The sequence below is a fragment of the Zonotrichia albicollis genome, chromosome 1 (genome assembly GCF_047830755.1).
Source record: "Zonotrichia albicollis isolate bZonAlb1 chromosome 1, bZonAlb1.hap1, whole genome shotgun sequence".
NCBI classification, from domain to species: domain Eukaryota; kingdom Metazoa; phylum Chordata; class Aves; order Passeriformes; family Passerellidae; genus Zonotrichia; species Zonotrichia albicollis.
In genome coordinates, this window is record NC_133819.1 from 119,982,779 (window position 1) to 120,009,441 (window position 26,663).

The 26,663-nt window shown below is 45.5% G+C and overlaps 1 protein-coding gene and 4 non-coding genes across 5 annotated transcripts in view; 3 read left to right on the top strand and 2 right to left on the bottom strand.

The window, feature by feature from the left end:
- DNAJC5B (DnaJ heat shock protein family (Hsp40) member C5 beta) overlaps positions 1 to 7,025 on the top strand; it is a 36,711-nt gene extending 29,686 nt beyond the window's left edge. Inside the window, exon 4 of the mRNA XM_026790955.2 lies at positions 3,942 to 7,025. Coding sequence (XP_026646756.2) covers positions 3,942 to 4,036 — 95 coding nt within the window. The 3' untranslated portion in view covers positions 4,037 to 7,025. The remainder of the gene's footprint in view (positions 1 to 3,941) is intronic.
- A 1,856-nt stretch (positions 7,026 to 8,881) lies between these two features.
- Positions 8,882 to 8,972, bottom strand: TRNAY-GUA (transfer RNA tyrosine (anticodon GUA)). The gene is given in 2 exon segments: positions 8,882 to 8,917; positions 8,936 to 8,972. It is a non-coding gene; the product is annotated as a tRNA-Tyr (tRNA).
- A 245-nt stretch (positions 8,973 to 9,217) lies between these two features.
- On the top strand, positions 9,218 to 9,290 carry TRNAR-ACG (transfer RNA arginine (anticodon ACG)). Its single transcript has one exon. It is a non-coding gene; the product is annotated as a tRNA-Arg (tRNA).
- A 2,385-nt stretch (positions 9,291 to 11,675) lies between these two features.
- Positions 11,676 to 11,766, top strand: TRNAY-GUA (transfer RNA tyrosine (anticodon GUA)). Its single transcript is given in 2 exon segments — positions 11,676 to 11,712; positions 11,731 to 11,766. It is a non-coding gene; the product is annotated as a tRNA-Tyr (tRNA).
- Positions 11,767 to 15,303: 3,537 nt separating this feature from the next.
- TRNAR-ACG (transfer RNA arginine (anticodon ACG)) lies at positions 15,304 to 15,376 on the bottom strand. The gene has a single exon. It is a non-coding gene; the product is annotated as a tRNA-Arg (tRNA).
- Between the last annotated feature and the right edge of the window lie 11,287 nt (positions 15,377 to 26,663).

A 26,663-nucleotide genomic window follows, 5' to 3' on the forward strand; every position in this document is an offset into this window, starting at 1 on the left:
TTTGTTTATTTTTAATTTGGTTTATATTCATTTGAATTCTCCCTAAAAATCCAGAACAAAATTCCCCAGTGCTCTTTCCTTCTGGCACAGGTACCAGAAGGTATTGGTATGCTTTAATTTTAGGCCCCCTTGACATCCCTTTACTCCTGCCAAGTCCCACTGAGACCAAGTTAAAAATTAATTTTAAATGCTTAGCAAAGTACCAGTCTGAAAAAATAACATAATATGGAATTTCATGTTTTAAGTATTTGGAAGACAGTATTAAATACATAGGTAGGGTCTGAGGAAAACTAGATCTTTATACCTTTCCTACCCTCCTCTTCAGTCTGGCTACATTTTCCTCCTAATCAAAACCAGCAAGTCTCAGTAAAGCAGAATTCTCTTTATTTTAAAAGAGATCAACATATAAGGAATAAAATAAAAGCTTTATGACAAAGAGTAACATGAGCATCTTTCCTGCAGCTGAAAGGAAAACAGGCTATGCATTTAGGAAAAAGAAAAAAGAATGACAACTAGATCAAAGTGTGCTTCCTCTCTTCCTTCTTCCCTTGACATCCCAACTTCAGGCATACTGGCCAGAAAGACACAGCTGACTTTTAGAATAGCAAAGACTGCTTTTTTGAATGTTGAGCCATAGAAATTAATCCTCATGCCTTCCTTTAAGTAAATAATAGAAATGTTCCTGTATGTAATTCAGAAACAAACTGTGTAATTCAGAATCACTTGTGCAGCAGATTTAATTTTGGAAGAGGAGATTCTATTAGGATCCAAGTTCTTTGCATGCCCTCTGAGCACAGAATGAGCATTCCAGCCAGTAATTAATTTCTCTGCTTCCTGCTGTTCCCAGCATCAACAGTATTGCTAACCAGAACTTCTCACTGAGGTCAAATGTAGATTTTTCAAGCTAAAGCCCCACAAAAACTATCCAAATATTTTTTAATCAGCCATTGTTTTCCTGAGGAATGCATCATTGATAAAGCATCAAAATTCCTGATGCTACAAAGCTCTGAGACTGAGCCCTTAGCAGTTGTGCTCAGTCGGAGCTCCCTGCTACTGGCTGCACTGCCCAAAGGAGTTGAGATTTAGACCTCAACTAAAATGTAAAACTGCCATATCAAACTGACATGACTATAATAATTTTTCAGTGCCTCACAACTCTCAATAACAAAATAAAGTTTTACACAGTTGATTTCGTTCATCAAACTAACATACCATAAAACATAATTATTATTGAAAAAGAAAGAGGTGTGAGGCCAAAGATTCAGTGATCCATTCCCTAAAATGCAAGAGCAAAGTGAGTTGCCACTGAAATCAACATAATCATGCCAAAGGCTTCACTTCTGTTGATTTGATATTTCTCTAGAAAAAGAGAATTTCTAGGGGCATTTATATTTCCCTAGAAGAAGGGTTAAGTCAAATAAATGTCACTAGATCTAGTGCTCAGATAGTTCAGTGTCTCCCTTGAGAGCCTCGTTTTACAGCATGTATTTCCAGGGGTAAGATGACCATCTTAAAGGAAATTAGGGACTTGCAAGCTCTGGCACATACTTAGCTTACAAGGATTTCTCTTCATATTTATTGATTTGAACCAGAAGACTCTGACCTAATACAGAGCAGAAAACCAAAAATTAAATGTTATGTTTGGGCTATTACATTTTAAAGATGACATTTTTTGGTGTTTCAGATCAAACATGACATTAGAAAGGTGCAAAATAAGGTAATCTGTGGTATCCTGCCATGATGTTACAGGTAACCTGTCAAAATGCACTGGCAGAGGGAAGTATCACTCGCTTGCCTGCAGCACAGACACGTGCAACACTTCAACACTTTCCCACACACATGGGGCAGGTTGACAGATTTTGCTTCCACTGAAGTTGATGGTAAAATTTTTGTTAACTTTTGTGTTCCCGGAGGAGGTGACATTGGAATTTGGACTGCCTTTGTACTTCAGGCTGTAATGATGCACTGAAAGCAGTTTGTCAGGTCTGTTCTCTCCTGTTCGGTTATCGTTGTAAGAACAAAGCAAGGCATTTCTAGACCAACTTTTATTTTACAGAAAATGAATTCTGGGAGAGAAAAAAAGGGACAAGAATAAAAGAACCTGAGTAGAAAAAATACTTTCCCAACTCAGAAGCAAAAAGTTTTTATCACTTCATTGTCTCCTCCACACTCCATATGATACAAATGTAGGCGAACAGTGAGCAGGAGCTATCTATAGAAGGCAGTTTAAACTGTGAATTCTGCCTCACCTCCATTCTGCAGCTTGCCATTAGCAGACTATATTTGTACAGTTTATTATGCTATGGGTCCCTGTTCTGCTAAAAAACCCTATAATAAGTCTTAGAAGGGTGCAAGCAGCAAAATGCTTGGTGAGGGTGTCAGCTAAGAGCTGTCTGCAGATCAGCTGGAGGCAACGCGACAGATTTGCAGTGGGTCCTGCTCTCCTGTTGCACACCTGGGTATCACAGCAAAATGAACTGCTAATCTCTGCCCTCCATTAACAATCTTCCCGAAAATGAACAACTTGGAGGCAGAAGTGGGCGGGAGAGAATGCTGCTCAGAAATCTAGAAAACACACAGCAACTTAAAAATGGATTGGAACTGCCAAACTAATATGAGCCTGAGCTGAGCTCAAAGCATTAATTACTCATATACTTTTAGAAGTTATGAAACACGTCTGTCTTTGACCTTGTGTCTCAATATGGAATTGCCCATACAGAGAAGCTGCTTGGCATTTAATCATTCTTGCCTTTCACCTTGACAGAGTCAAAGTTGTTCTACCCCCACTGAGTGGAAGCCGTATGGCATGCAATTAGATTCCTGCTCTGGGTTAAGTTACTCCCGTACATTACATCTTTTGCCCATGATTCATCCCATCAACTGTCATGTAAACAGAAGGAAATGTCAGATGAGATTTTTTTCCCTGAACAGTTGGTCATTTGGCAAAAAAAGTCATAATTTGTATTTGATTACTGTGAAGACTCTGTTAGTATCAGGATATAGACAGTCCAAAGCTTTCATACATGAAACATTTCACTAAGATGGCTTGTAAAAGTCAGTCTCTGAGACTTGAGTACTTCCCTCCCTCCAAAAAACATGTGGGTTGGAAAGAGGCCCAGAAGAAGCTGGCTTGCTGCACTTACTAAACCTTGTTCTTTATCAGATGGAACACAGTAGCCATCAAGGAACTCTGTAAAGACTTCACTTCTACTTTTCTCCACTCTACAACAAATGAATCTTTATAGATATATTGGAAAAGCAAACACAAAATTGCACAGAGTGAGAAAGTACACAGCAGTAGGGATTTATAGAGTTTTATGAAGTTTTAGCAGTTCCAAATTCATTAAAATAGTAATTCCCAGAGTCCTATTGCATATACATTACATAAGACTTCAAATTCAATTTAACATTTTTATTTAACTAGCTGGCTTTCAGGATAGGTATGATTTCTCTCTTCTCAAGTGTATTACTATTACTGCTCATGTATTTTTTCTTTTTAACTCTCCTCCTTCTTTACTGTTAACTCTGCCTTCTTCAAGACTCATTTCTGTCCCATTTTTACAAACACTACCAAGGTTAGTGCTTGCTGACTCACATCAGCTCTGATTATATTCTGCCATTTGTAGGAACAAGCACTTGCTATTAGAACAGGCAGGAACCTTTAGCCTGCAAGCTCTGCAAAGCACCAGGCAGAGCAAATGGCCAGTCTAACAGCAGCAGCAACACCCAGAAATCTGCCATTGCATGAGGACTAGAAGGAAGAGCATTTGTAGGCTTGGTGTGGGCAATGTCACCTTGTTGGTACCCACACAGCTGTCTGTGAAACCAAATTAAGCTGTAACCAGAAGAGCAAATGAAATGTTGTGGTGCTAACAAGAAATCTGGCTTTGGTAGCAAGTGAAGGGCTCTTAAAGTAATCTTTGTATTCCTCTCCAATTTAGATGGAGAAACTCCTATCACGCTTCAGCCGACTAACGTCACTGAGAAGACACAACTGATTGGGGACAGCCACCGGAGCTACCACACTGAGTCCTAGGGCAGGCCAGGGACCTGCTGGGCTTCTCACTGACTCTCACAGTGAGAAAAATTTGAGATAAGTCCTGCAGCCTGTGTTCATAGTTTTTAAGCTAATAAAAAGTAAGGTGAGAGTAATTCCCTACCAAGGCAGAATCTCACTGTATGCTACTTCCAACAGGTCAATACCTGCACGGTGTATGGAGATACCCACGGCCTGTACAGAGCATGCTGGTCTCTCACAGCTTCAAATTGTCTTTCCCTCTTATAATATTCCCTTTGAGATAGCTGGTCTTCTCCCTGCCTGCATCTGCAGTTTCACCTCCCAGACACAGTCCTGAGTCCCTTTATGGACACACTGGCTGTACCTCCCTGCCCCGGGAACCTTCCCTGGATGCAGCAGTTTTGCTGGATGGGAAACATTCCTGTGAGGGAGCCCCACAAGTGCTCTTTAGCAGGTCTCAGAGAGAAAGTTGTTAGCAAGACAGATGGGGCTGTCCTTCCCAGAGAAGAAGCGCTCTTTGGAGGGCAGCTAGTGGCTTGCTGGGACCCAGCTCTGGTAATTATAAATCCTGAACCAAGACAAAGTGCTAGGAGATTTTTCTGATGGTTGATACAGTGCAGGTCACTCCAAATCCAGGAGCCTCGTCCAGAAGCACACATAGGCTCTGTTGTCTTCCCCAGCAAAAGCTGCAAACCCATGAGACAAACCTTGGGCTGTCCCAGAGCCTCTCTCCTCCTCCCAGGGGCCTGTGGCAAAGCTCCTCCTTTTGGTTCCCAGCCAACAGCGTTCTGCCAGCTGGCTCCCTGCGCCGTGCCCTTGGCTTGTGGCCCTGCTGCCCTGCTGGCACTGGGCTGGGAGCCACCACGCCAGCACAGGCACTGGGGCCGTGGGAGCAGCAAGGACTTGGCAGGGAAACAAGCAGCAAAGGAGTGACCGTCCTCCTCAGCAGCTCACTGGGGTAAGACTGAAACCTCCCTTCTGCGCCAGGCACAGGGGCTTTAAGAGCACATGGCATGATTTTAAATAAAGAGGCAGGAATAAGGTGTATGTTCAGGTGCACCACTGCACAAATGAGTGGACATACATGTGGCCATGGCTAAAGGGAGCATGAAGAACTTAGGCCACTAATTTGTCAGAGCTAAAGGAATACCTCTTAAGCTTAGCACTTCACTGATTTGACATAGTAGTTTAAGCCTGAGGCAGTAGAATTTCTTCTTATTGATCATTTTACATCAATCATTGTCAGTTTTGTGTATTTGCTATTTTTGCATGCTGTGGTCTAAAGGGGGGTCACAGTGTTCCACTAAATTATACAGACTTGTGAATATATAACAAGCTGAAACTGTTGTTTCCCTTGCTTAAAATTGGATCCCACAGTTGTGAAACATTATTATCTTCCTTCTATTCTCACCTTTGACATCAAATGTCACTCATCTAATTATATTGGGAAAAGAATGTGTTTTATAGAACCAGCTGTAAGTCCAAAGTCAAGACATACTACTTTCAATGTTTCTTAAAAAGTTCCATAACACAAGGATATTTTCAAGACCATTACTTCCTGTTCAAGTTACATATCTGTTCTCTGGATGCAGGCGCTGGGGACAGCCAACATGCACACTGCCCTCACAAATGGCCCTGGTTTTCTGCTTCAGAAAAGAGGGAAGATGCTGTCATGGCCAGAGTGCACAGGCACTCACTTCCCTCCTACCCACAGGCTCCTCTTTGCCCTCAGTTGCAATGGTTTTGGAAACCAGTCGTGTGTACATAATTCCAGACCACCATCCTACCTGCCCACTGAGGATGTGCCCATCCAACCCAGCGGTGCCAGGGGAGGGGGCAGATGCCACCATCCTGCCACTGAGGAGACATGACCCCAGAGGCTTGTCTTTCCAGTGGCAGCCGAGTGCTGCACGTCTTCCCGTCAGGGGGATGGATCAGACAGCACTGGGGTGCTGTGAGATGGGCAGAGCCCAGAGACTGGGCACTCCTCTTTTGCCTTTCTCCCCTTTTCAGAGTGTTTGTTCTAGCATAGGATGTTATCCCCAATGAAGGAGTAGGGAGAGCACATAGTACATAACAAATCTGCAGGTGAAGTAATTTGCTAAGTTTCACTGTCAGGTAGAGAAATTTAGTGTGAAAATGTCTAAATGTTACCTAGTGACTATTTCCAGCAGAGAGCTGAAAGAGGCACTGGGAGAAAAGTCCGGTGTAAAGCTACGTTTTATAAGTGGAATCCTTTCCCATGTGAAATCCATCCTACTTTTCCCATGGAAGTCATTGGGAATTGCACCCTTGATTTCAACAACAGCTACAGAGCAGGCCTAAAGCCAGGGAGGAAGAAGTAAATCCCATAATAGCAAAAGCAATTGGGGCATTTTTTCACATGCAACACCTCTGATGGGTCTATAGGGTCAGAGCCAAAGTTCACCAAAACCAAGGAAATTTTCTCCATGGTCTTGAGATGTACCGCAAGTCATGTGGTTCTTATTTGCACTTTCTAAATGAGAGCCTTTTCTTGGGAAGGATTTATGGCTGGATCTCACAGTGTGAAGCAAAGATGGACAAGCTGCTGCATGTTTTACAGACACAGGGCTCTGTACAGAAGAGCCACAACACATTTGTTAGCATGTCAGTTAGCAAAAAATCTTAGAAGAAACCAGTGACCAAGCATCTGAGGGGGTTGTCCAGGACCTGCAGCTTAAAGATCTGAGTGTCTGAACTCATGGTTTAATTTCAAATGGGTAACTTAGTTTTTAAAGTAACAGAGCATTTGTGTCTCTCATTGATGCGAAGATCAGTATTCTGAGGACATGTCGAGATAGAATGATAAAGGATTTGAGGACTTAGCTCTTCAATGTGATTTTACTCCTTTGTTTGCTTTTCAGAAAAGTTCCTAACATGAACACATGCTAGCATTATCTGCTTTTGTGTACAGTTCAGTTGCACACCCAGAAATCTTCTCAAAATGTACAGATTCTCAATTTTCTTCTCTGTTTTGCAACATTTATTTATATGTAAACTTCCATGTATTCAAATCTACCTTGGCTGTCAATCATTCTGACTAATAAAAGTTGTATGTATGAATTGTAGCACTCCCTTTCCCTTGCCACACCACCAACAACTTCATTCCAGTAAGAGCTAGAGAAGCTGTTGAGACAGCTGGCCCAAGTTATGGCTTTGCTCCCTGGCAAGTGTCAAATGGCAGCTCAGGGTTCCCTGAAGAGGAACTAGCTCTTGGATTGCAGCAGATGTGCCTGCCCATGCAAAGCAGACAGACCCATGGCCTCACATTTTAAATTCTTTACTTAATGCAGAATGCTTGTAAGAGAAATTATCAGTGTGACAAAGTGATGTAACACAGTAGTTTCGCTGGAATCAGTGCCCATATGGAACCATTTCCCCCAGCAAAAGGTGTGTGCAAAGAGAGGAACCGTGGTGCTGCTGAGGACATCCTGAGACATCCTGCACCTCACTCTGGGGTTTTGTATCTGTTCAAGAGCCAGCACAGAGTGCCAGATAATCTGGGCATGCAACAAGACAGGAATATCTATCACTAGGTTGGTATTCAGCCTCTGTGACCACAAAAGCCCAAGCATTTGAAAAATGGATAAGGGGCAGCTGTTTTGGCTGTATGTATCCTCAGAGATCTGTTCCTTTGTGTGCTTAGATATTAACACATACCCAGATTCACTCAAAACACCAAACAGAAGAGGCAGCATAGACAATTTAGGTGCACCACCATGTAACTAGTTATTTAGGCAGTTTGTGCACTTTTACTCCCTACAACAAGTTTGTGGGATAAGCCACAATGCTTAATACAAAAAGCTTCAAACATAATTGCACATCACTTAGTTTGATTGCCTACCTTGTATAAGAATGAATACTGATATGATTTCAGTCAAAAAGAATTATATCTCTGCCTCTTTGTAGAATAAAATCACTAAAAAGAATTGAAGAAGAACTCTAAACTGAGCGCAGTTAAAATTATTGATTTTTTTCCTATGTTAGAATTTCCTGTAGAAAAGAGTGCGCTGTTATGAACCAGGGAGAAAGACCACAGATGACCATAACCCCCTTCCTTCCCTCCACAAACTGAAGTCAGCTCCCTCATCACATCTGGCTTCTCCTTTCACTTTGAGAGATGAATAGGTAGAGGGTTTTGTACAAGAGGGCTCAGTCCTTTGCGCAGGTTTCACCCATCCCAGGTTGGGAAGGCAGTAAGACAAGACAACTTATAGGTGTGGTAGCTGACACCTATAATAGATAGACCCAGTAATGACACACAATTTTCAGCTAAGGGAGAGAGTCAGTTCATACTATTCTTAGAATGGGTTGGGTAGGAAAGGGCCTTAAATATCATTCAGTTCCAACCCCCGGCCATGGGCAGGGATGTGTCCTGTCCAGCCTAGACTTGAACACTTCAGTTGGCTGGATAAGAAAATGTGTTCATTTTGTGGCAGCATGTACAGATACAGCCTTATGCTGTAAAAACAGTGTCTAGACATTTGGAAGAGAGGAGACTTGGAAAAATGACCATCAGAATTTCAACATCCTAATTAACTGCGATGAGACAAAGGGATCTCAGCCGGTATCCTCCTGCACTGACTTGCTTTGTGGCACGTTGGATATGAGCACACATGTCGTTTAACTTTGGAAATTCAGGAGTGTTGGCAGTCCTGCATTAGGCCAAACATTCTCTGCTTCCGCAGGAACAGTCGCTCCTGAGAGTGACACACAGCGCACAGGCTCGGTTTACGATGCAGCTGGAACTATTCTAGAAAAGCAACTGTATCTGCAAAAGGCTAAAGAGACAATTGCTAAAGAGGATCTTTGGATGGAAGGGAGAAAAAAAAGCGTAACGTCTCCTTCGAGCCGGAATCGAACCAGCGACCTAAGGATTCCCGTGGGGCGTAACCGCTACAGTCCTCCGCTCTACCAGCTGAGCTATCGAAGGGACCTGCCATTCATGGCGCCGCCGCGCACCAAGACCGCAGCCGGCCCGCCCCGCGCATGCGCAGCACGCAGCGTCTTCCGGCGGGCCCTATGGCCGGTCGCGGGGCAGGGCGGGAACGCCGGGAGCGGCCCTGTCAGAAAGCCGGGGCAGGCCACGGGCCGTGAGGGGTGCCTGGGGGTGCGGGGGGCGCGCGGCGCCCCTGCTCTCGGCTATAGATAACGGCCGGGAGAGCCGCTGTACGTGCGGGGCCAGTGGCGCAATGGATAACGCGTCTGACTACGGATCAGAAGATTGTAGGTTCGACTCCTGCCTGGCTCGCATTGCTTTTTCTTCTTAGCCGTGATCGCGCGTTGAGGGGGCCATGGTTTTCCTTCTGATCTCATCATCCTGGCTTCTTAGATTTCTCTTTTCTTTTTCTCATCTGATCTCATCATCCTGACTTCGTCAGGAGTGGAAGTGACAGGACAAGGAGCAACAGGTACAAAATGAGAGGGGAAATTTAGATTAGAGATTAGGAAGAAATTCTCTGCTGTCAGGCCGGTGAGACACTGCAGTAGGTTTCCCAGGGACGCTGTGGGGCTCCCAGCTCTGGCAGTGTTCAGGATCAGGATCAGGCCTTGAGCAAGGCCTGATAAAGCCTGAACAAGGCAAGTGTGTCTTGGTGAGAGGTGTCCCTGTCCCTGACAGGCAGGTAAGAACCAAATGATCTGTAAGGTCCCTTCCAACCCTTAAAATTCTGTGATTTAACCCCATTTGTCTGCCTGGTAGTGCTGTGTTTTCCAAAGCAAAACACCACTGTAGGCTTAAATTTTTCAATTTTTTTTTCAAATTACCCCAATTAACACAACACTACATTACATGGGGGAGAAACCTGGCCCTGGGAGAGGAGCAGAGCAGTGTACTCCACATTGGCCTGACATTCTGTGGTTACTGCCACAGGTGACATCAAAGAAAACAACCAGGAGGTCTCTGGAGGCAGCAAGCAACCCTGCTGTGATCGGAATGTTGTTTACATTCTTATTATCCCTTAGTCTTCAGAAGTGCAAGAAGATCTGTGTTGTGCAGTTGCATGAAAAGTGTGTGATTTTGCAACAAAACCCAAACATTTTTCATTTACATAAAGGCTATGCAGTGTATGTTGAAGAGCTTGCAAGCAGGAGAGGCAAGGAAGGCATTCCCAATGTTTAGACTGAAGAGCACACCATAGCTTCAGAGTAGCCAGTTATCAAATCACAGAATGGTTTGGATTGAAAGGGACCTTTAAAGGTCACCTACTTCCAACCTTCCACAATGAGCAGGGGCACTAGCTATCTTCAACTCAATCGAGTTGCTCAGAGCCCCAGACCTTGGATGTTTTCAGGGAGGGGACATTTGCCACCTTTCCAGGCAACCTCTTCCAGTGTTTTCGTGAAACCCACTGTAAAAAAATTTTTCCTTCTATCCAGTCTGAGTGTGGGATCTCAGCACCTCAGGACTGAGGTGCCGAGTCACCGAGACCACCGCTGGGGGGCTCGGGAGTCCTGGAATGTTGCCAGAAGTGTCTGGTGGCTGGACTTTGATCCTACACAGGAGACGACACCTGTATGAGGATAGGAGGATTTCACCGGGGTGAATGGTGAAGGGATTAGTTAATTAGAGGGTGAAATACAGGGTTTAGGATTTCTGTACAGGGGGGTTTAGAGAAGTAAGATGGAGGAATTGGGGTGTGTCCTGTCCTTCTTCTTCTTCTTCTTCTCCTCCATCTTCTGTGGTGATGGTGGCACTTTGGGATTGGTCATTACTAAAAGTGCACCGGGCAATAAGGGTTAAAGGTATTGGGGAAAAATGATAAATATTGTATACGCAACTTTGGGTATAAAGATAGGTGACCGTCCGGAGGGGAGGGGAGTGTGCTCATGGCTGGCTGCTGAGCAGACCTCTGTCAGGCCGAAAGAAAATCTTTTAGATAAACAATTAATAAACACCGAGACCGAAAGAAGAACTGAAGCCTCTTCTCATCCTTTGAAACACGGGCTGCTTCAAGGCCACCCCGGGCCTTTCCAGGCCCTCCAAACAGCCGAAAACCGGACATCTGAGCCCACCCTCTTTCAGTTCAAAGCCATTATTCTTTGTCCTGTTACTACATGCCCACGGAAAAAGTCCCTTCCAGCTCTGCTGGAACCCCTTTAGGTACTGGAAGGTGCTCCGAGGTCTCCTGGGAGCCATCTCCAGGCTGAACGACCAAAATTCTCTCAGCCTGGGTTCGCAGGAGAGTTGCTTCTACGCTCTGATCACTTGGTGTCCCTCCTCTGGACTCGCTCCATGTCTTTCCCGTGCTGAATCCCACAGAACTGGACAAAGCAGCGTGTGGATTCACATGTCCCAGAAGAAGTGGTTCACAGGAATATGAATAAATAACTGTGGCAGCTCATGAGTGCTGCCAACACCTGGAAGTGATGCGTGTGTGTTGCTGTTAAGGGCCCTGCTTTTGCTTCTCGACGCACGGCTGTGCAAAAAACCACACAGTTAGAAGTGGAGAGTTCGTGGCGGCATTACGCCATTAGCTGCCTCCCTGACCCGGCTCCGGCCGCTGCCCAGTCACCGAACTCCCTTCCCGCCTCTCGCCCCCGTGAGGGCCGAGGCTGCCGGGAGCATGCGCAGAACTGTGCGCGGGGCGGGGCTGGGCGGTGCCTTGTGGGGCCGCTGGGGGGCGGTGAATGTGTCCCTTCGATAGCTCAGCTGGTAGAGCGGAGGACTGTAGAGGCCGCGCCCCACGGGAATCCTTAGGTCGCTGGTTCGATTCCGGCTCGAAGGAGACAATAAATTTTTTTTTTTTCTGAGACCGGAGCACGGCTTCACTCCCGCTCAGGAAGGCGCTTCTAGAGCCGTTCACAAACGCGTATGATACAAGCAATTCACCTTTTTTTATTCTCTCCTGAGGGGAAGCAAAAAAGAGAAAACACTGCAAAGAAATAGCAGCCCTGCAGTAAATACTGATATACGTCTTGCAGCAATGCTTTTGGAAGTGCTTTGTTGTTTTCCATAAAAATATTAGTTATTATTATGTTTGATAAAACTATTATTAATTATTATTTAATGAGATTTAATAATTATATATTATCATAACCACAGAATTGTTAGGATTGGACGGACCTCTGGAGACCCCCACCTGCTGAAGTAGTCACCTAGAGCAGTTTACACAGGAATGCATCCACAGGAATGTCTCCAGAGAAGGAGAGTCCATTAACTCCCTCAATAGCCTGTTCCAGTGCTCTGCCACCCTCAGTGCAAGGAAGTTCTCCCTCATGTTGAGCTGGAATGTCTGTTTATGGAGATGGAATTGTAGTTTATGGACATTGCTCCTTGTCCTGTCACTGGGCACTGCTGAAAAGAGTGTGGCTGAAAAGAGTCATGGCACTCACCTCTGAGATACTTATATGAATGACTTAATGAGATTCCATCTCAGTTTAATAATATCTATTTAGGATTCTTGTATATGAAGCCAAAAATAATTAATAAAATAACTTAGTTCAGTCTTAGCTAGTTTTGTTAGGTCTTCTTTCCCATGTTGATCCTTTGTGTTCCACTCTGGACAGTCTCTCCTCATGTTCATGTTGCTTTATGTGATGCCAAACAATCTGTACTGATTGGGCTTTCTGTGGTGCCAGATAATCCTTACAAAGGAGGGCTGTGAGCACCCCAGCTGATAGGAGTGGGTGAAAGTCCTCCACTGTCTCTTGACTTAGGGTGACAGATGTGATGTTTGGTCCTTTGGATGTGCCAAAAAGGGTGACATGGGATGCAGCAGAATGTGGAGCAGAGGGAGAGGAGTCATAGAGATCCTTACACAAAGGGGTTTAATGCAGACAGACATGGGCTTGCTTTGGACTTAGTTAATAAGAGAGCCAGCACTCATTCTCTGCTTTTTTTCTCTCCTGTGTTCTATTGTTCCTTTTTCCTTCAAGTCTTCTTTTCCATTGCAGGTGCTACGTGGGGTGCAGAAAAACATGCTTGGCAGCATCTCCTGGCTTGGAGAGAGTAAACGTGTCTGAAAGTGTCCAAATCTGTCTGCATAGCAGGGGGAGAATGGAAGTGAAGTTTTCTCCTTCAACAGAAGCCCGGGTGAGTCTTCTCTCTGAGTGGGAGTGTTTCTCTGGGGTAGATTTCAGATATGAGAGCAAGGAGGACCCACTCTCTGTGGGAATATAGTACCAGCAAGATTATCAGCAGGGAAACAGATTTATGAAGCTCAGGAGGAGTCAGACCTGCACGCTGCTTCTCTTTGTGCATTACATCCCTGGCCCCAGATACCCCTTCATTAATTAGTGTGCTTTTGTGCATGTGTGTGGACATGCACACAGACAGCAACAACAACCTTTTCTTCCCTGCTCCTCCAGCATGGCGCAGTGTATCCCTCTCAGGAACTGTCCCATGAGGAACCCAGGCATGAGAACTTGCCTTTTAGGGAGCAGAGGCATCTCAGTGAGCACAAATTGAGGAAAGGCATCCATTTCCTTAGCTGTCTGTTATCCACACAACTTCGTACTCACTAGCAGTCAAATCTGAATCCACAGTCCAAAAGCACATCCCTGTGCCATTCCCTGGTGTGGGACAGACACTATTTAGGGCCAGAGATTTATTTTATTCCCAAGATTCACTCCTTCCTATATATACATCTCTAAATTCATTTGTTCCTTTTCACTGATTTGGTGGCAACTCTTTTCACTTCTCCTAAAGGATAGTTTCCAAAATAAAAGCACACACAGACTTTCTTCAAGAAAAGGGATCATCTCCTTTCTCCCTTTGTCTCCACCTCTAAGATATTTTTTCTTTCCACCCACTCAGAAAGTATTGACATGCATTTCTGTGTAAGAGTGTAATACTCCTGAGGGATAATGAAAGCCAGGAAAGAAAAAGAACAAAACCAAAAACCCTCACAAAATGTCCTCGTCTCAGGACTTCCTTTATGCTAAGCACCTGTTCTGTCTCTTGAGCTACATCCAGCCTGTTACATTCCTGTGACTGTTTGGCTCAGCTTCCCATTCTTCTGGGACACGCTCATGGATCTAAAGGCACTAAATGCTTTTCACTACAGTAGCAAACTATTCAGTGCTTGCTTAATAGTGTAACTTGTGAAATACTTCATTTAGGTGCAAGTTAATACTGACAGTTACCTGCAAGTGTATAAATATTTTTGTATCTGACCTCCAGCAAGGGCCAAAAACGAGCTCTGTGTGTGCAGTCTATTCAATCATTTCTGTCACTTAATAGTGGAAGATGCCAGAGATTATAAGAAACTCAATCATAAAACATTTCACTCTGATACACTGGGTTGGTTACCAGAGTAGGGCACTTCAGGCAATCAAGGGATAAGGGGATTTTAAATAGCCTGATGGGTACAGGAGGGACACCTGCTGCAACAGAAAGGAAATTTTCAGGACCTGTCTTGTAGAAAAGGTTTGTTTGTATTTCAAACAAAAATTGTCACTTTTACTGGAGAAAGGGAAAACTCGTCATAGGAGTATGGGGGTAAAAAGTTTCCATCTGCCTGAAGGACTTCAAAGGAGAGTTGGTGAAAATGTTCCTCCATAACAAGGTGCTTCCTGATGGATGCAGTTTGAGATATGTGGCACATGCATAGAGAAGATGTTCTGCTGATTGCAGAGGTGGGAAACCACTGGAAACAAGAGAGCACTTTCCTGATTTTGTTAGTACTTGAAACTTTATTATTCCTTTATTGAGGAGTTCTTTATCAGTGTATGTATTTTGAATATTGTAAACACATACTTCTTTTTGTACCTTAAGTACAAGAAGACTCCCTTAGGTAGTCTTCACCTGAGCTAAGTGGGATTTCAGGGTTACCCAGCTATCAGCAGCTCTCCCAGCTCACATCCTGGGCACTTAGACATGATTTTTATCTCCTTGGCACATTCCCCTGCCCCATTTCAGCAGGAGGAGTTGGATAAATGAGCATCCTCCAGGGTCAGCCAAGCTGGAGTGTGCAGTGGAAAACTGGAGGATGCTGGGTATAGATGTGAATATTGAAAGTTCCCGGTGGGGTTGGGAAAGATCCATGTAATAAAATCTTTTCAAAAATAAGTCTGTTTGGAGGTGGAGTTGACCCAATTGAAAATTCCCGCGCAGAATGAGCAGGATGTGTGGGTATCAAAATAAATTAATACAAAATCACATCTCCAGCTCTCGAACTGCTTGGTTGTTGAGATTGTTTTGGTTTGTTTTTAATTACCCAAGTTTTGCCGTTTTCCCTTCACTTATGCACGGAGGCGATGTGTGGGAAGCTAGGGTAAGACGGGAGTTAGAAGGGCGACAAAGAATGTAAAACTGAAAAGAACGAGCCAGGTAGGAGTCGAACCTACAATCTTCTGATCCGTAGTCAGACGCGTTATCCATTGCGCCACTGGCCCCCAGCTGTTTTTTGGACTACATGAGGGTGGTGGTATAATCTCCCAAAGGGACCCGGGGGAGGCCCCTTCTGATGCCCAGCGCCACCAAAATGCAGAGGTTGCACAGTGGAAATCCCAATAGCCGTGTCCAAGCTCCGTACCTGATATTGATTCACTGTGAGGAGAAACTTTGCAAGTGCAAGCTGAGAATAAGTCCCATTGTGTCACCTGCTGCAATATCTATGCTCAAAGGAAAGCAGGAAAAACATCATAATGTCATCCAATTCCCAAATTCTGGCAGATGTGTCACGCCCTTGTTGTCTGCCTGCCCTTAGCAGCCTGCCCTTAGCAGCAGAGCCTGCCTGTTCCCCTGGTGTCTGGAGGAGGAATCCCAGCTGGTGGGAGGAGCAGGAATCTGCCGCCTGCATAACTCCGTAGCAGACCAGCCTTCACTCCAGCCCTGGTCCTGCCTCCGGGAAGGACCCCAGGTCAGACAGACAGAGCCTAGAGGGCCGGGACTGACACAGAGCCGATCTCCTCCGAGGGATAAGGGCATCTCTGAAGGCAGCCAGCATCAGCACCCCATCTTCCAGGCAGCCCTCACGCCACTGTCACATCAGTACCTCTCCTGTTATAACACACCTGACTCACGTCCACACGTTGGTTCCTGCCCTGCCCTCTGAATCACTCTTGGTCTCTACCCCATAAATTTTTCCTGCAGCTCAGCTGCCAGAGGTGATGCTCTTTGAACCGTCTGAACAGGCTTTGCCTCTGAATTCCTACAGAGCTTCACATTGGTGCTTCACAGAGGTGGCTGTGTGGTCTTGGTCACTTGATATGCTCCACAAAGGCCACGAGGCCACAGAACTTGTTTTCCAGTTTTTACTCATCAATCACATGCAAAATAGATTTTGCTTTTCCAAGAAGAGACGGCGATTTATGACATTTTGGATTCATCTTCAGGACCTCTGGTGGACACTTGCTGCCTGCTTTTCTAAGCCCTTTGCTTACCTTGTGGCAGTCAAATGTGTTGATCCACTACTGATAATAACTTGATGTCAGTGAGCTGCCAGCTTCTTTCCCATGGTAGCCTTTGTTTGATGTTTGAGTTCTGGCATGACAGTTGTCCATTCAGGCTTTTATGAACAAGTTTGTACCAGAGAGAGCCAGGATACTGGAAAAAAAGCTCTGCATATTCAGCCTTAGTTTTATTAGGCCAATGAAAACCAAACCAAAACAGTTAACCAGTGTTGTATGTTAGGGAGCTTGGGAAAGAGCATGAATGGCACTTTTTCCCATTCCTTAGAAGCAGGATGGGATTCATGCAACCTGCTGCTACAGAAAATGCTGGGAGCTGTTGGAGTCAGATGTTAATTACCACAACCCTATTTGAACATGCACTGCTACTGTACCTTCCTGGCAGCAGTGATTTTGCCTGACTACTGTGATAAGTGATGGCTTTTGGCTTGACTTGCTTGTGAGTGCTCCTTCAAGTAATGGATTTTCTTCTGGGGTACTGAAGGTATTAATTATGTTCTGGATAACAATAAGGAAGTTGAGGATGAAGTTTTAAAGGAGGATGAGCCAGTTTGGCAGCTCTTTAGTCCAAAGTAAAGAGGTCCCACTTCTGCTCCCCTCTTCTCCACTGCTCTGAAGTATAGAGCTTGCTTTAACAGCTATAGTTGTGTGTGGGCACTCCAGGCACCTGAGTCACCATAACAATCCAACAAAGTGGGTAATTTTCCAATGGTCAGTGAAGTGAATCAGCTCAGATGGTGCTAATGAGGGGACCAGACCTTGTGTGAGAATCCCAGGCTGCTCTATCCTGCTAGCCAGGGCAGCTCAGCCTCTTGCAGAAGCTTGCCAAACTGCAGCCTGGAGGAGGAGAGTTGTGCTGAGGTAATGAAGAAAAAAGCATGGAGTGGGAGCAAGAAGTGAGAAGTTGGGAGTGTATTCAGTAGGTGAGAGGTAGAGCCACTGTCTATGTCCACAGACAGCTCACTTCAGACCTGTTATTCAGTCCAACCTCTCTTCATTTTCGTCCTTTCTCACTTAACTTTGGGAGGTACAAGTAAGGTGGGTAGTGAAGATGAGGTCAAATTCTTCCAGACTGCCTCAGGCTAGTGCAGGGGGATAAACTGGAAGGAGCATATCCTTCATAAGCAAAGACTTGCAAATAGTTTCTCTCTTGCAAATGTGTTTTATTTTCCCCTGAATTAACCAGGAAAACCACAAAGTGAATGAAAGGGGGTGAGTGTGTACAAATGGGTGGTGGGTGTATAACAACAGGAAGGGTGTGGGTGTAATTGCAAACAAGAGTTTGCAGGGTTGGAGGTGTTGCCTCTTTCTCCTTGGGCATCTTGGACTCACACCTATTCCTGCAGTTGGCAGCCAGAGAGATGATCCACTGCACGCCCAGGCCAGGCAGGATAGAGGGCTTCCATGAGCTCAGAGATCCCAGGGATGCTACCCCTCCTGCACTGATGGGATGGAGAATGATGTTAGAGAAGGGTAGTTTCATGGATTTCCATGTCGTTCCAACAGAATTTCTCTGAGCAAACAAGGCTGCTCCATTTTGGCTAATGCAGCATGTCCTGCATTCCAAAACAGCTGCAATTGGTGTCTGGCAATTGTGAAAGCAGGACCCAGTGAGATGGGCCCTGCTTGAGCCATAGAGAGGGCTGCAGCTGAAACTAATGGTTTGAGACAAAGCCTTGGTCATAACCAACACTCCAAATGCCTAAAGAAAGCTGGAGCCAGAGCTGGGAAATCAGGCTGGTGGACCAATAAGGGAGTGAATACATGTAAGAGCTAGAAATGAGAAGGGGTAATACATTTCTAAAATGCTTTCATACTTCTCCTTGCCTGACTCTTGTCCAGGGGAGAGCATGGGGGCTGCAGCTGAAGGAAGGGACATTGCTGTGAATGTTTGCACACAATGCTGTGGATATCTGCTTCACAATGCTCTGGATATCATGGAGAACAAGCTGGCAACTCAGAGTGCTGGTAAGGTGCCCCAAGCTCTACGTGGAGTTTTACCACATCCTTTGGCAAGGAACAAGTCATTAGTATCCAATTACACTGAAATCATACTTAATGCAAGACAGGTTAAGACAAAAAGAAAATAAAAACATATACTCAGTTGCCAAGAGAGATAAACTTATAAAAGAGGTAGGTGGGGAAATGAGAGAAAACCAGGCTCCATTTACTGGCTTTGAAGATTAAATCAGCGTGGCTATTCCCTCATATCCAGGCATTTTGCTGCAGGCCCTCCTGACACAGTAAGGAGCAGACAACCTACTTTCCTCCACACCTCACACCTCAGGCTTTGTTGACCAAGAAACTTTTCCTTGTGGGGGAACAAAGCACTTCTCACATTCTAAGAAAATTTGTGCTAAAACCCCAAATTCTTCTAATCCTGAGAATTTCACTAATTTGGTATAGAATTCTTCCTACTTCTTCCCTATTCAAGAGACAGGATGGCCTTTCTTTTTGGCAAAAACAAGAATGATTTCATTCCTTTAGCATTACCTGGCCAGCTAACAATACCTTGGCTCCAATGCTAAGCCTGAGTGCTGTCATGGGAAAAGCACTGGCTTGATATCTTAATGCCACTATTTTCTTTTTCTCTCTTTTTTTCTTTTTCTTCTGAAATAATGTAAACATGTCTTGTCTGCCCTGCCTGCTGCCATTATTCTGGTGGGCAAAACCAGAATATAGCAAAGTGTGTGAGCCTAGTGAGCCTTGGTTTGGAGGGGATGTGTTGCTTCAAGCTAGTGCTGGGAAGAGAAGCAAGAGGAGCAGCCCTTGCCTGCTCAAGCAGAGGCTGCTCCCTGGTTGATGGGATTTGTCTTTTCAGGGAGAGGGTCAGACAGTTCACCCCTTCATGGGAGAGGATAAAGGAGATGAAGGTTGATGTGGCAAGGATGAGAAGCAGGATGCTGTGGTGCTACAAAGTAGCAGAGGAGGTGGAGGCATTGTGCTGGGCATGAGAAATCACCTTTAAAGGACCTGTTCAATGCAGACAACAGCCTAGGACTTAGAGCTGTGCATGCACGCAATCTCCCTCCTTATCCTCTTGTGTCTTTTTCCCTTTGCATCTTCCACTTCCCTCAAACATTCTCTTGCCAGTCTTACAAAGTGGCCTCACACAGGGACTTTGCAGAAATACCCATTAGCCAGCTGGCAGCACAGTTTGCTCCCTAAACTGGAAAGAAAAGGTTCAGCACTTTTCTGCCCTCCTGCATGGCTCCTACAGCATTTGGGGTGGAGGGAGGAGTGGGGACAACACCAGGCTTGGGTCAGAGGCTCCTTCTGCCTCCCACATGCTGGACTTGCTTCCCTAAGAAAGCTGTAAAGTGAGGGAAGGGCTAAAATTGAGAACACTAAGATGAAGTAAAGTGGAGTTTCCTGCTCTCCCCATTGGCTCCTTGAGAAGCTCTGTTTTTCAATTTCCATCTCCATGTACCTTGTGATGTCAGGTATAAAAAACATTTCACATGGAAACATGCAAACAAGTCACCAGAGAAAGGATGAGAGAGTTGGCACCTTTTTCCTGCCTGACTGGATGACACCTGGCTTGTTAAAGAGAAATACTTCCCTGAAAGGGAACAATGCATGGCTTCAGTTCTGGGAATAAGCATCTTGTCTGGACACATTCAGGAGCCCAAGGGACTAGTTGTGAGACCTGACATACCAGGAGTACCCCACTGAATGCAACCTGAGATGTTACATGCAGAGAAGGCTTCTAAGGAAGCATTGCCTCTTCTCAGGAATATCACTTGAACACCTGCTGATGGGTGAGAGGTCTTGCCAATTAAGATAACAAGGATAAGAGCCTGTATAGTTTTTTAAGTATTCCATAAATATAATCTATTTTGGATGGATATTAATAGTTTTGTCATGGGTGAATTATTTTATTTCCATTCTTAATTAATCTCTTCTGGATTAAGTGGGATTTCAGTGTTACTGATTGCCTGCTGACACTGCTAGCTGAAGGGGACAGTGAACTGTTACTCTGTGACCCCCTAGCACATGTCAGGCTCCTTGCCATGTTCTCTGGAATGCTAAAGGTTAGCAACAGCCATGCCTGCCCCATTTTGGCTGCAGAAATGAGGTTCGTGGTGAATATCTCTGATGAAGGTCAGGGATGGCAGAGGCATCCTCGGCTGCCAAAGGCAGCTGTGGACGCTGGAGTGGAATGGGACAAAGGCTCTGGGTATGACTCCTGAGGTTCCTCAATGTGTCTGTCAGGGGTACAACAAGAAGTTCAGTGATGAGTTGAAATCTTCCTCCCCTGCCAAGATCCCCTCTCCTTTGAACTGTAATTAGAGCTAGTGACTTAAGGCTTCCTCTGAAAACAGTGCAGCCCTCTACCCTGGGAGCTGAGATATCAAAAGATGAGAGATGCAGTCCTGAGAGAAACTCCCAGCAGGATCTCACAGCAGCCCCAGTCCCAGCAGCATGATGGCAAGTAGCAGCTGTGTCACTGTGGGATATGGGGAACCAAGGCCCAAAAGGCGCCTTGAATACAAATTTGTGCACAGAACAATGCTGCTGCAAAGCTGTCAGCTTGTTGTGAAGTGCTTCATAGCACTGATTAGGGATGGATATAGCACCAAGGCCATACTACGTGGGTAACTGGAAGAGATGTGATTTGTAGTCTACTCTTACATAAATCTATTATCACCACTCTCATGTTTGCATTACAGGCTTTGGAATTATCAGAAGCATCAGACCAAGGCCAGGTACTGCTCCAGCTTGTCACCTCTTACCTGAGGATTATCTGAAGTAAGATTTTCTGCACATCTACAACAGGATAGAGATGAAGGGAGCTATCCCCACAGCATTATAAAAAAGCAACACAAGTGACATGAGGAAGCAAAACTTGCAATAAGCAGATCCTTCAGAGGCTCTGTCTTTACACTACCTCTCCTTGTTTGCAGGCTCCATTAGCAGTGCAGCTCTAAATTCTGTGACAGTGGAAATGCACAGCAGCTCTGGCACTGATCCTGTGCTCTGCTTTGCCACAACATCCCAGCCCTCCTTGTGCCCTGCATATGCCTGTTCTCTCCCCCACTTGTCTTTCCCTGACCCAAAGGGTGCAGTGACAGGGAATGTGGGGTGAGCCCTGTTTTCCCAGCTTCGTGACCACCGTGGTGGGACAAAGGAGCACGTTCAGCTCACAGCAGCACACCTTCCCTTACATTCAATGCTGGGGCAGCCTCCCCCAGTGCTGATGGCTGGGGTCACAGGGGGGTCACCCTCCAGGCTGATGACAAGCTCTGTTGGCTGCATCAGGGAGGGAATTTTGGAAGGAGAGGAAGACAGCCAGCCCCAGCTCTTTGTCTTCCACCCAGATCATTGTATCAGACAATTATGGTGCTCTCTGTTGCCATGAACTATTGGTTCATGTTGCCCAGTCCTGACTGCAGAGGGTAGAACTGTGTAGTGAGAGATGTGCATCCTCAGTCAGCACAGGCAAAACACAAATCTTACTGCAAAGCTGCCACCTCTGTGGCAAGGTCAAGGCCTTTTAGAAGACACACAAAATCTGAGTTATGCTATGGTGAAAGGACTTGCTATGCACCCTTTCTTCCATTGCATTCCCTAAACTCTGCCAGAATCAGAAGGGCTGACTCCCAGGGAACAACCTGGTGTGGGGAGAGGGTGATGCAACACCACGTGTGTGCACATGGGCCGGCGTGCTTGAGATGCTTCCTGAAGTGATAATTCAAAAGGACATTAATGCAATAAACTGCTGCTTGGTACAATGAACACAATGTCACAGTGGATGGCATTTCTGATCATAGCTAAAAGTGCCTGGCTTGAAGGCTTTTCCTGTTGTTTTCCTTGCAAATGCCTGCATCTCTCTCTCAACTGCTGTGCTCCCCTATGCTCACAAAAATCTCATGTAAAGGAGTGGGTGAAAGAACTTGACTGGAAAATGGCCAAAAGGAAAACTTTCTTTTCTTATCTGACTTTCAAAAGGGAAAAAAAGACATTGGTACTCAGGAATGAAGAGTCATGCTGGTTTTGCTATATGCCGTGAAAACATTTGCAGGGCATATAGCAAAAGGAAATAAAAGGAAAACAAAAGAATTTTAGAAAACCCCAAATACCCTAAGAACATTTGTTACCTCTGACACCAGCCACCTGATGAACAGACACTTTCCTGGTTCTGGTAGCAACTTGCTGTGTGAAAACTTTTCTGCCCCCACACACAATATTTTTCTTTAGCTGTAATATGGAAATATTTGACCCTTTATCTTCAAGCACTGAATCTTTATTCTGTCCTGAAAGAATGACCCTCAAGATAGGGTTGGATGAGAATATAACCTAGACCGTCCTGGGGAGCTGGGATGGAGTCTCAGCAGGTCTCTGATGTGATATAAAGTTTGTGCTGAGTACAAACTTAAAATCAGTCTCTCCTTTGAACTATGGACCTGAGCATTGTCCTGGAAAAAAAAAATATCTGCAGTCCTCTTCTCTGCCAGTTGAGCAATGGAGAGCATACTGAAATAGCATCAAGAGTGGCTTATGTCAAGCAGGCCAAGGCTAGGGAGAAACCTGACACTGGGACAGGGCTGTATCCCTGTGAAGTGATGAGTTGGTGCCAGCTGGGAAGCCTGAGCTGGATCTGTGCCGTGAAACACAAATCCCTCTCTACGGAGCATCACTCTCCTTTCCTACTGACAGAGCTGGGGCTGCAGCAGTGGGGTTTGGAGTGCTGTGGCCTGTGAAGTCCAGAGCAGAACACAAATCTGTCATCCAGTCAAAATTCCTGTTGTTAAAGCTCTGCAATTCCCTTTTCCTTAAATTCTGGTATGCTTAGGAGGCCCCCTAGCACTGCCCCTGCTGTGCCACCTCCTGCATTCCAGAATCAAACATCCCTGTTATTCCACAAAATGCAGGTACCTGGGGAGGATTCACCATTCCCACCTCTCTGCTAGTAGGGGAGACATCGAGCCATGATTTACAAACAGGCTCTCGAGGGATGCTGCAATGGCAAAGTAGCAGGAAAAGGGTCAGGGGTGCATTTGAAAAGCAGAGGGTTGTGTTAAAGCAGAAAAGTACTTGCTTGTTTTCTCTTCAAAAGGAAATGGGATTTTCCCACTTTTCTAACTGGTGTGCTCTCCCCTCTCCCTAGCTGCTTTTGTTTCACTTGTACCCTTTCTTTCTTCATGTCTCATTTTCACTGCAGGGTAGGTTTGGGGGTGTGGAAAAGCAAGCCTGTTCCTGATATCTGTGAAACTTGTCCCTAGTCCTGGAAAGGACCTATTTTTAGGTAGGCAGTAGTGCAGTGCTATTATTTCCCACATGCAATACTTCCCCCAGTCCTTTAGACATACTTTTATGTCTTGGCTGTGAAATATGGATCTCTTTCTTGCAGTGATGTGTGGAGGGGAAAAGGGTTTGGGAATCTCCAGGTTTGTAAAGTTGCATGTAGTTTGGGGAGGTGCTGAACTGTTCATCTCATGTTTGTTATCCTACATCTGGTCTTTCCAGACTCACTGATTTTGAGAATTTAAACAATGCTGATAACTGCAAGGAACATGGTAAATGGCTCATGTTAATCACCTCACAGGGTCACCCTGCCTGTCTGAAGGGTATGGCCTGAGCACCATTTCTCATCCTGATATGGAGGACTCTGAGGAAACCAGGACTTTCTTTTGGGAGGGCTTTGTTTCCCTGTGTCCCCTAAAGCTGGGTGACAAGTTCATTCTGGCTTGCTGGCACTGCTGGAGGGCAGAAGGAAGCCAAAGGATCTTCCTTCTCCCAGGCAGACAGGTGGGGCACTGACCTCATATCTTGGTGTCACAAGGATGGCAGAACCACAGCATGCAGAAAAGAGTCCTTGATGCAGTTTGTCCGCAGACTCTCACTGTTCCAAGGTCTTTTAATCCAAATCTCTGAGGCTTATCTGCTATAATTGATGTTGGTACCACTGATTCATTTGGAACAGAAGTTATCTAATTCATACACCCTTTTATCCCATGTTTCTCCTGGTTTGCTACAAACTGTAGAAGATTCTTGAGCATGGATAAACTCAGAGAGGGCTGCTTTTGAGCACAGTTCAGCTCAGGGCAGTGTCCATCCTCTATTAAAAAGAAAAGGGCAGACATCCTCCCTCTGTCTGGTCTTTGTAGCTGGTTCCTGAAGCCTCATGCCCCATACATTTGATGTGCTCCCAGTGACTCACCCTTGGAAATGCTTTGAGCTTTCCTCTTCTGCTGTGATTTCATATGTGCAAAAGAAACTTTCCAAATATGTCATTATCTCCTGTGCTGGTCTTTGTTTTCCAGGACATCTGAAAACAGCCCTCAGACTGTTTTTAGAAGGTCTCCAAATACTGACCACATATGGCCTGTCATCACATATGAGGTACACAAAGACAGATATATATATATATATGTATATATATGTGTGTGTGTGTGTGTTGAATGGAAAAAATGTCAGTCTCAAAGGCAAGTGTTTTTGAAAGCACTTGTCTCTGTTGCAGGGGCTTTCTTTGGCTGCATAAATTGAGTCACACACAAGGGTAGTCTTGGTATTTATCATGGCGTGTATATTGATCACAATAAAATCATGAAATGCAAAATAGAATTTGCAGTTTGCACTTGTATAGGTAGGAGGGCTTCATCTTATAGCTGCCTTGTCGGCTCATGAAGGTGTTGCCAATGTAAGTGAAATTTGAGCCTCTGCAGCATGCTTGCTTGTAGGTGGGAATGCCGGTGCTTGGGACCGTTCAGGCAGGGTAAATGGGCACAGACAAAAGGTGAGATTGATGGAGAACCTCCCCGAGCCTCCCCGAGGCATGCTTGGCTAAAAATGCAAATCTTTTCAGCCAGAACAACAAGCAGATGTAGCAGTATGGGAAGAGGGGAAGGATGCATCATAATTTTGCCTGAAGATTCACATTTGGGTAGGCAGAATTGGAGACGGCCACTTCATGTTTGTTAGGATTTTGTATTGCTAAGGCACCCACCAGCTCTGTCCTCTTCCAGCAGCTGGGCTGTTGTTGGAAGCCTGCAGGTGCTTCCCACAACAGCACAGCAGGAAGTGTCCCACCAGCCTCAGCAGTGTGGGGAGCTGCTGGAGGCAGCTGCTGGGGTGGGTGTTGATCCCTGCCCAGGGAATGATGGGCAGCTCCCAGCTGTTTTAGGCAGCTGCCAGTGTAGAGGTGTGCCAGCTCCTGGGCTGGGTGGCAGGGTGCTTGCTCATGCCCCAGGACAGGCAGAAGGTGGGGTGGCAGCAGGCCAAGGAACTGTCACCACAGGGACCAGGATGCTTCTCACCACCTACCATGTCCAGGACAGGATGCCTGGACAAGGAGTCTGCTCCTTGCAGAGAGCACCTTGTCTCTGCAGGCTCCTTGGAGAAACAACTCATGTGGGAGCATATTTTTGACAGCATCCTCTGGCCAAAATATGATTTTTCTCTTTGTTTTCCAGTCATGCGAAAGAGCCACAGGGCTGATTTTCTGAGTGACACACAAGAGCTTCACAACTCTGGTGCAAGATAAGAGGTTGCAGAGGGGAATTCTGTGAATGCAAAACCCAGAGATGTCATTATGGCATTGAAACCTGAACCTGGACATCACTCAACCTCTCTTTCCTCCTCCAAATCCCTCTCCTAAGCCCACTGCTTTGCAGCCAGCTTTCCAGGTTCCAGCCATCAGTCCACAGACCACAAGATGTTATTTGGCTGCAAAATAGAGGAGTTAGAAGGAATGTCTGTAAAAGCAAGCCTATATTTAGGAATTAGTGTTCTGCTCATGTCAAGAAAGCCAGGTAACACTCCCAGAAAAGCAATACTGAAAAAAAAATTAAAATATTTCTTCATGGTGATGGCTGGCAGACATCCAGATTTTCTGTCCAGGAGGAGTGTTAAAGCAATTCCTCTTGCCCTTTGTCCCCTGAGAGATGGCTTGACTTGGTGGCTCTTCAGAGGTGGACAACAGTATGTACTGGTGGCCTTCCCCTGCAGAAATGGGAGGAGAGGAAGAGGAGGAGGACAAGGATGCCAGGGAGAGAAAGGAGAGTGCCAGGCTCTTGCTCAGTGCGAGTTCTTTGAGGCTTACCCTAACTAGTCCCTGCTGAAGACCAGCTGCAGGATCTTTCTGTTTCTCCTCAGTGTCTTGGACTTGGCTCTTCTCTTCCTCCTTCTTGCAGAGTGGTCATACAATGTGTGGCTTTCCTGGCACTTCTCCTACTGCCTTTGCAAGTGTGGTCAAACCTCTGCATTTCTTTACCTGTAATTTAATGCTGTGGTTCACAATACCTTGTTGGAAAAGCCTGTACTAATT